The following is a 9,263-nucleotide window of genomic DNA, read 5'->3' as shown; positions in this document are numbered from 1 at the left end:
TAAAACATTTGAAGTCATGTGCCACCTGTACCTATGGTGTTTGGCTGTGGTGTTTCCCAGTTTCTCATCCTTGTGTCAACGATCCTGAAGCTGAACACAGATCAAAACACACTCTGCTGTCAGCAGCTGTAAATATTAAATGATTATGACAGGAGTAAGTGCTTTGTTATTTCTGGAATGAAAAGAATGTTTTTTGCTGCAGATTTTGCATCTCCACTGTTTTCTTCCATTGAGTTTGACAAAGCAGAACAGCTCAAGTTAAACTGTTTATTGTTGTATAAATATTCCCTGTTGATCTGCAGTTATTATTTCAGCCTCTAGAGAGCCTCAGTTTAACATCCAGCACCAACAGTTCTTAACTTTTGTTGATTCATTATAACAGGCATTCAGGAATAAAGAACAAAATCAGGTATATTGGAAACAAACGAGAAGCTGTGCAAACAATTGAAGCTGAATAATGTCTTTGTGGCAGCCTGTGATTGGACAATATTGGCTTGTGAGCTTCCTGTTGGTCCTATCCCCCAAATCCAGAGCAATCACATTCAACAGACTTTGATTTTGAATCATATTTCTCATCCTGAGTTGCCCAGCAGACCTTAGTTATGACCAAATAAAGCAGATGATCCGTAATTTTAGAGCCAACCAGTGCCACACACACAGACACATGCATGTTAATACACTGAAAAGATTTACTGATTACATTATGTGTGGAAAACAGAGTTAAAGTTGTTTTTCTCTTTCTTGTATTTTATTGGAAAAGTGTCTTCATGCAGAGTGAACAGGACATCACAGGGTGTCTTTCAGAGGTCCATTGTACACTGAGTCTTTGTGATGTCTGGCACTCACACTGTGAAAACAAAAACATCTTCGCCCTGCTTCAGTTGGAGGGAAGTTTCAGTTCATTCACTACAATGTCCAGTCAGTGTTGTATTATTGTAGCAAAAAAAAGCCAGTGGGAAATCACCCAGAATACCAATTCTGTGCATCAGGTTGATGGTGATTGATCTCTTTTCAAACAAGTCCTCCATTTATCAGAGCAAAGACAACAGGTTCACAGCCAGAAGTCGGAAATTCCCTATGACTTTGGTGCTGAATTGTCAAAAACCATGAACATTCAGATTCTCTGAACATAAAGTGTGATCCTCATCATCCTATATTATCTGAGTGATTAGTTCATGTAGAAACTGTTAAATCAATTGTGAGGTAAAAAGCCTTGTAGTGTCTCCTGACTCGATGAAAAGATTCAGTCTTCAACACACAAGGATTGAGAAGTCTTTCCAACGTGGACTTCAATCTTCCCTTCCATTTAGATGGTAGAAACTCAAAAACTTAACCTCTCTGACTTCCCAGGAAGATTTCAGTTCTCTAGAGCCCAACGCAGACTTCACAACTTTCCAGTCCCACATAATTTTCTGAGCAAGGAATCCCATCATGAAACTTCAAGCCGTTCCAGGATTCATCTTGACCTTTATTTCTTGAAAAATCCAAGATGCAAAGACAGTAAACATCAAACATGTTTGATTGTGTTGTAGCCAAAAACAGGACGCACTTCTTGTATCTCGGAGATGAATTTAAAACAGTCTGAGCTGAAGGAAGGAGGTAGCAGACGCTCCAGAACAACATAACATGGCCTCACTCTGGTATTCTGACATCTGACGTGCACTCCAGTCACAGTTCTCACCAGCTGAAATAATCTTGTAGTCAGTGCACCTTATCTGAGATCAGTCATGTAGGTCCTGAACCCCATGCCAACAACAACAGTCTGAGACAAAAAAAATCTTGTAATGTGAGCAGTTCTGACATCCTGAGAGTCTTACAGTCTGGACTACCTTCCAAACCGGACCTTTGTTGTTCAGGAATGATTTCGGATAGAATTTGGTTTCTCGAAGGCTCATGTTGAATAATACCTTGTCTCAGGCCTCTTTGGAAAACTCAGGCTGGTTTGCATAGAGACATGACGAGTGTCCATGAGTCAGCCAATCCAAAAGCACTCCCTACCCCACCCCGACATTCACTGCACAGGTGAGGAAGCTAGCCAACATCTCAACGTCTGGTTTCTTCAGATTGTCGTCTGGATCAGACAGTAACTTATTTATTTTCTTGCCCTGCCTGTTTTCCTTCAGGATTTGATGTCTTCATGGTCTCACCTTAATGTTCAACTCAGAGTTGAATATTCTGTCGAGCTCAAGCTCAGACCCTCCTCTAACCTATTCGTACACTTCAAACAATTTTTCTCTCTTTCCCTTTCTATCCAACTTCAGAGACTCCCACCTTCTCTTCCTCCTTCATGTCCTCCTCTTCTCCTGATCTCTCCGTACATCTGGAAGAACAGCTCCATCTCCCTCTGCAGCGAGTTGTTTCGCCGGTCGGCGTTGGCCTTGGCTCGCTCCATGTTGCGGATCTTGATCTCAGCAACACTCTGGCTGCGCCTTTGCTGTTCCAGACTGACCCGGAGGACCGCAACCTGCCGCTCGAGAACGTCATTACAGCGCTCCAACCTGCAGCACACAAACACACACAGGCTTTAAGCAAACACTAGTTACATGCCATAAGTTTTAAATTGGCGTTTAGTGAATCTGCAGTTATTCCTGACTATAATAATTTTGATAATAAAAAAAGACAAGATCTTCACTGGAAATAACTACCAACCACAAGCAAGTTTGTCTTAACGTTAAAGGTTGGTGGATGAATAATGTGTTTACAGTGCAGGAGTTTTGATGATGTACCGGTGTCTCACCTCTGTATCCTGGCCTGGTACTCAGCCTTCTGCTGGGCCATCTGCTGCTGCAGTTCGGCCAGGAGTGAGTGAGAGTCCCCGGGCTGTGACTGAAGTTCAGGTCCCTGGATGTCTGGAGGACCAGAGGGGAGGAACACCTCTGAACTGCCTGTACTGAGGGGGCTGTTGCTGAGTACAGAACAGGAGGCTGGGGAGTTAGGGTGGTGGATGCCGTCATCGTCATCTTCATCTTCGTCTTCGTCTTCGTCTTCATCATTGATGTTTTCTTCATGATCGTCATTATCACTGTTTTCCTCCTCTGCTGCCTGACTTGAAGGCAACCTTTTAGGTTTCTTTGGTGACATGTCAGGACTAACCGCCCCTGCAGCATCATTGCCCTCATCCAATGGGAGAATGTCACAGGAGGACCATGAAGAGGAAGAGTTCCTTATCTGCCAAGCCTCCTGCCCTTCACAAGTTCCAATATGGCCTCCTGGATCACTGGTCTCAAAATGTCCACCAGTGACATCCTCCATCCTCTGACGTAAAGACACTCTGTCCAGGTTGTCATAGGCAGAGGGGGTACTGTCCTCCTGGGCTTCACTGCTGCCCCCGCTTGCATTTTCACGCACTGCAACCTCCTCCCCTGCAGCACCAGAGCTCCAGAATCCAGCATCTGCCTCTCCCGGGCCCGGCCACGCCTTCGCCCAGCCCATGAGCATCAGTCTGGGCTTGGAGCTGTCTGGAAGTGGGTCTTGTAGCTGGAGGCTGGTTGTAGAGGCTTGAACGTTTGCAGGAGAGGGTCTTTGGCCAGCATGGTGCTGATGATAATCTATGTTGTGTCTGTCAGAGTGGTGCTGGCTGGAGGAGGGCAGGGGGTAGAAGCAGTTCTCTGGGTGGGAGGAGGTGTAGCGGTGGCCGAGACCTCTCTTCTGGCCGCAGGACGCATCTGATTTGGCAGCAGCAGAGTACATACAGCTAGGAAGCAAGGAAAAGATGATCAACTCAGAGATGTTTTACATCACAACAGTATGTAATAAAAGATTGGATGGATGTGAGAAAGGGGATGGATGTAGGAGGAAAAGGTTGTTGGATCTGAACGTTTCTAGTTGCCAGAGCACCCAGGTAGAATAAGAGTCTGAGAGGTGTTTCTATGAGATGCTATGAGTGTTGGTTGATGGTGAAGCCTTGCCAGAGGAAGTCTATTGTACCTGGGGTTCTGTGCGTCTGTGGCGAGCTGTCCCGGCTCTCTGGAGCGCTCCACAATGAGAGGCATAGACAGCTGGCGAAGGCAGGGCGGCGGGTGAAGATGAGGCTGCCTCAGAGCACTTGGTGATGCATGCAAACCACCAGGTGGACGGCTGGAGACGGGTGGGGAAACTTTGGAAAACAGCGACTCGTGCTCTCTGATCAGCTCCAACATCAGCACATGGACCAATGCTGCACCTTTTACACAAAGAGAAAGATTATCCTTCAAAGAACCCTTGCTTTAGGTTCTTGTCATACACTAGAGATTCATTAATATAGAGTTTTGTCTACCTCCCATGATGCTTTGTGGGTCCTCAGTTTTGGCTCGGAGGATGTTTGGCCCAAACACAGTTGCCAAGTTCTGGTCAGTCATCTTGTTACTACCTGAGTAACTCTGGACCTCATTCAGAAACCTGGACACAGACACAAGGTACATACAGTTAAATTTTAACAGCTTTTTAAGAATGTTCTGAAGTGTTTGCATTAAAATCTAATGTTAACAACTGAGGTGTTCTCATTAAGTTTAACAATTTATATCCACTTTTTTATAACACACACAGAAATGCTTGGCTACAGACTAAATAAGAAGGTAGGACGAATCTTACTGGCAGATAAAGTTGAGTAGGTTGAAGTTTGCAACTGGCAACTCATGAAGAAGATTCCTCAACTCCCCCAAACCCTGAGGGAAGATGAAGGGAGGGAGAACAAAAGGATGTGAGTCAGGAAGGGGAAAAGACAAGATTTTCATGATCTGTTAAATTTGCCCTTGAACTAATGAACTGTTTGACTGAGCTGGAGTTACCTGTGTGCGGTCACTTGTCAGTTTCTTTCCACACAACAGGAAGTCCTGGTAGTGGCTGTAGGGAACCAGAGGCTCCGGCAGCTGTCTGAGGTAGAGCTTCAGCAGTGATGCCACCGTGTGGACGTCTGTGCTACTGCAGACAAAACACACCATGATCTAAACCCCTGAGATGAACACATGATCAGACAACAAGCTGACAGACTGTACCTGTCGAAAGACGGTCTCTCCCCTGCATCAAAAGCTTCCTGCAGCTCTTTCACCAGACTGGTCTGTCCCGGCTGGCGAAACAAGCCCACCTCATGTAGGCCACGCTCCCGGATAAAGGTCACACACTGCTCTACCACCAGAGGAACCAAGCGCACTCCATAACGTCGCTCATACAGCACCGTCTCCTCCAGACGCTGACCGAAGACCCCTGCAAGGGAGGTAGATTTTAGTGAGATTCCTCTGTGGGACCAAAGTCCACTTCATCCAACCAGAAACAAGACTCATGTCAAGTTCTTTTTGAGCTGAACACTTTTAGGGAAAGGATCCAAACGTGGTGTGTTTTGTTGTTGTGTGTTTACCTGTAAAAGGGATCCAGACTCCCTTGTTGAGGCTCTTCAGCCACTCGTCACCCTGACCGGCACTGTTAGACAGGAAGAAATACGAGCCTGGGCTGGCCAACACATCTCTGTTACCTGAATACACACAAACATGGCCACTTTTATGGGGAACTGTCCAAGTCAAGCCTCAAGTTTTTATCACAGGGTCAAAATGAAAACTATGACACAAACCTATTGCTGACTAATAAATGAAACAATGGGCCAAGAAACAGTTGTATGAACAGATTTGTTCTTGAGAATGTACCAGCAGCTTAAGAGAATTTGTGGCAATTACACTAATGATTTAATCTTACAAATGACATGTTTGCGCAGTTAAAAGAGTTTGGTGAATCCTAACCTAGCCTCACAGAAAAAGATTAGAGAATTTTAGGTCAAAATTACAAAAATGTTGTTGCATAAACCCCAGTGCTACTGTCATTAGCTTCAAAATTTCTCTTCAAAGTCAAAGTTGTAATACTGTATTCGTTGACTTTTTACAGACATGAGCCAAGTTATTTAAACATATTTGACAGTTATAAAGACAATTTATATTGATATTCATATTCATAACTACATTAGCCTCAGTGCAGCTTGACCACCAATGGTTCAGTAGGAGATTTGGGTGTGTTATGCCAAAAGCCTTTGGCCTCGTGCAGAGATGACTTGTGGGCTGCAGAGGTCTGTAAACTCAGCTTTTTCTAACTCGACACCCTGTAATGTTTCATCAGCCTCAACAGATGTTGCCTAAACTGGCATCACTTTAAGGTTTTGTTGGGTTTAAGCACAAAACTACTTGGTCAAAGCTTGCAATCTTTCTCTACTCTTGGTAAGTACAATTTTGAGGCGCTGTCTTTAGTGCACGGACATACTCATAACGCACGTTCCTCCCTTCTCCTTCACGTCCCATCATGCTTCACTGTCTGTCCTCCTCAAAGTCACATTAAAACAACACACAGACACATACAGCACATGTATGAAGCACTAACATAGACACACACACTGTCACCTCAGATTGGAGCTTAAAGACTCTGAGTCAGCATTTAACCGATGTCACTCAAGGGCAACTCACACGAACACACACAGTTCAAGAGGGATTAACAATTAATATGTTGATGGTTTGTGTGTGTGTGTGTGTCTAACCTTTGTGGCCTGTACTGTCATGTTTCCAGGACTTGAAGCAGCTGAGTCCCATGCTGCAGCACTCCTGCTCTCCTCCTGTTGTTACGTTAACAAGATGAAGATGCTCGGCGACAATTACACGCAATGATTTCAAAGTGTTTTGCAGACTTGTGAGAATTCAGAATGAGGGACACCAACGGTGCATCACTTCAGATTTTTTCTTTTTCATGCAAAGATTCATTAAGAGACCCTTGGCGGAGGTTTGACCTTAAACTTTTGGTGGATATTGTCTGAAAAGAGCTTCAAAGAGAGGTTGGATCGTAGAGGTTAGCTATCCTTAAAAAGACGGAAAGGCTTAGGTGGATTTAAAAAAAGAGAGGCTCCGGGTTTATACTCCGGGTTTATACCGTTCCAAGTGCACATTGAGTGTTAAACATATAGCACCATGTAGGAAATTCAGCCTTAAAAAAAGGTTTCAGGGGGGTATTCAAACCTCAAGTTGGTCTACATGGACAGAGCCTTAAAGAGAGGATTGTAGTAGATACAGGACCTTGCAGAGGTTTGTAGTGGTAGAGTCTTCTACTTGATATATATTAAAGAGAAGAGAGGTTTCTTGTGCAGGTTGGGCCTTGCAGAGAGGTTTTAACCCCAAAGGGAGGGAGGAGTATCTGATGGGAACCCAGCCTTTAAGAGAGATCTTTGGATCACACATTTGAGAGCAGGTCTTAACAAGAGGTTTCTGGTTGATGTAAAGTCTTTTAAAAAGTTCCCCTGTGGTAATGGATACTAGAGGACCCTGAGGACAGATGCTTGTTGGATTGGCCTTTTGGAGAGGTTCCTAAAGTCCCAGGATGTCGCAACCTCGCCCACTCTGCTCTTCTCGGACAATTCCTAAAATATTTTCCCCTGCTCTCCTTGGAAAACTCCATTTGCCGTTGCACGGACAGTTTCAGTCAATTTATTTCCTGGACAAAGCCGACATTTTCCAGCATGTAGTATTTCTAGCTTCCTCTTCGCAAGAGCCATCTCTCCAGAGCCAAATAAGCTGAATAATTCCCTGGCACAAAGTTCAAAACGGTCGCAACACTGATGCTACAAAGGCTTTTAAAGCATTTATGATGCATTCATCCATATCCAGAACCACAGAAACCCAGACTTCGTTCGTCCTTTTGATGCTTTAAAGAGGACAGACTTTGTAAAGATGCTGCTCACACCCATGAACTCCAACCTGTCTCCAGTTCACTGAAGCACCAGGAGTGATTTGTCTCACTATGCTTGCCGTCTTTTGAGTATTTCATGATGACCGTCTCACTGTCTGAGACACCGGATCGGCATTATTCCACCTGTTTCTGTCTTTATAATTCCTTCTTTTCACGTTATATTTTCTCTCAGCAGATGACAAAAAGTAAAACCATCCTGGGGGAACGTTTTACTCTTTTTCTAGTCTTGTTTTTTTCCTCCACGCCGGCCGGCGAGTCAAACCAGTCCATCGTCCATTAGGAAAGAGACGATCTTAGTATTCCCTCCTGTATCCTCCCAACCCTCCTTCTCCTTGTCTCCCTCTCTTATGTCCTTTGCTTTATTAGCTCTTTAACTGGACGTCCTGCTCCATTTCCAGAACATCTGAACGTCCACGTCTTTGTAATCCCCGTCCCTCTCCTTCTCCTTCTTCCTGTCTTTTTCCTTTCTATTTGTCTCCCCCGTTGTCCATCTCTTTGTCCCCGTCTAGCCTGTCCTCCTCTCTCAGTCCCACTATCCTCACCCTCTCTCTCTCCCTCTCTCTCTCCATTTCCCAGCAGTGTGTGTGCCCCCTTGTTGCCCCCCTCCCCATTTACCTCATCAATAACCATGCTGTCTTTGTGTGTGTGTGTGTGTGTGTGTGTGTGTGTGTGTGTGTGTGTGTGTGAGGGCTGTGCATTAGGAAAATTGGTTCTCTGCGACGCAGTGCTGTTTTACCAAAGTAATCACAGCTGATGGTGAGAGAGAGAGAGAGAGAGAGAGAGACAGAGGGAATGAGAGAGAGATGATCTGGCTCAAAATCTGCTGCTGCTGAAGTATGGTCTGCTGCAGCACACACACACACACACACACACGCACGCACGCATACACACACACACACACACACACACACACACTGTCACCATGATTCAAGTGGACATAAAAGTGAGAGAGGCTGGTCGGCCCAGTCAACTTTTGAACTCAATTAAAGTATGAGGAACCTCTCCCTCTCTCTCAATACAGTCCAATTCAATAAGCCTCATTGGCCTGAGGTACAACACAGTATACAGTATATCGCTAAAGCTTTGTTTGTGATCAATATAAGCAATCACATCAAATATACACCAGACCTCTCGCCAAAAGTATGTGGACACATGAATATTACTGCCACATGTTATTCCAAAGTATGGGCATTTATCTGCTGCTACCCAGAGCATTAACGAGGTCAGGCACTGATGTAAGGTGGTGACACCCAGGTGGCCAGTTCCAGTTCATCCTAAAGGTGTTGGATGAGGTTGAGGTCAGGGCTCAGTCCGCGCCAGTCAAGTTCATCCACAACAAACGGGATAATCGTTGCCTCTCATTGTGTACTGACAAGTTCAAAATGTTACTTTCCTGCTCGGTTTCCAGACGTCACATGTGCAGGCACAGCTCTTTATAAGTAAACAGTTGTCAATGCTAATGTTTGCTATGCAATGCTATGCTATAGCAAAAATGTACATTTAGCACCTAAGCTCAAAAGCTAGTGCAGCAAAATAGCCTGCACAGACACACACAATAACTCACCATGATCAGT

At 44.8% G+C, this 9,263-nt stretch overlaps 1 protein-coding gene across 1 annotated transcript; it reads right to left on the bottom strand.

Moving 5' to 3' along the window:
* Nucleotides 1–253: 253 nt before the first annotated feature.
* On the bottom strand, nt 254–6,857 carry LOC108899911 (rho GTPase-activating protein 24-like). Its single transcript, XM_051078748.1, has 9 exons — nt 6,491–6,857; nt 5,333–5,446; nt 4,974–5,181; nt 4,767–4,899; nt 4,570–4,643; nt 4,256–4,377; nt 3,928–4,162; nt 2,738–3,694; nt 254–2,498 (listed from the first exon to the last, which is right to left on the bottom strand). Exons 1-9 carry the CDS (start codon nt 6,540–6,542, stop codon nt 2,258–2,260), a joined length of 2,136 nt encoding a protein of 711 aa, XP_050934705.1. The 5' UTR covers nt 6,543–6,857; the 3' UTR covers nt 254–2,257.
* Between the last annotated feature and the right edge of the window lie 2,406 nt (nt 6,858–9,263).

Source organism: Lates calcarifer, linkage group LG20 (genome assembly GCF_001640805.2).
Source record: "Lates calcarifer isolate ASB-BC8 linkage group LG20, TLL_Latcal_v3, whole genome shotgun sequence".
Classification (NCBI taxonomy): domain Eukaryota; kingdom Metazoa; phylum Chordata; class Actinopteri; family Centropomidae; genus Lates; species Lates calcarifer.
The sequence above is the reverse complement of the archived record's forward strand: the minus strand, read 5'-3'. Positions and strand labels throughout refer to the sequence as shown.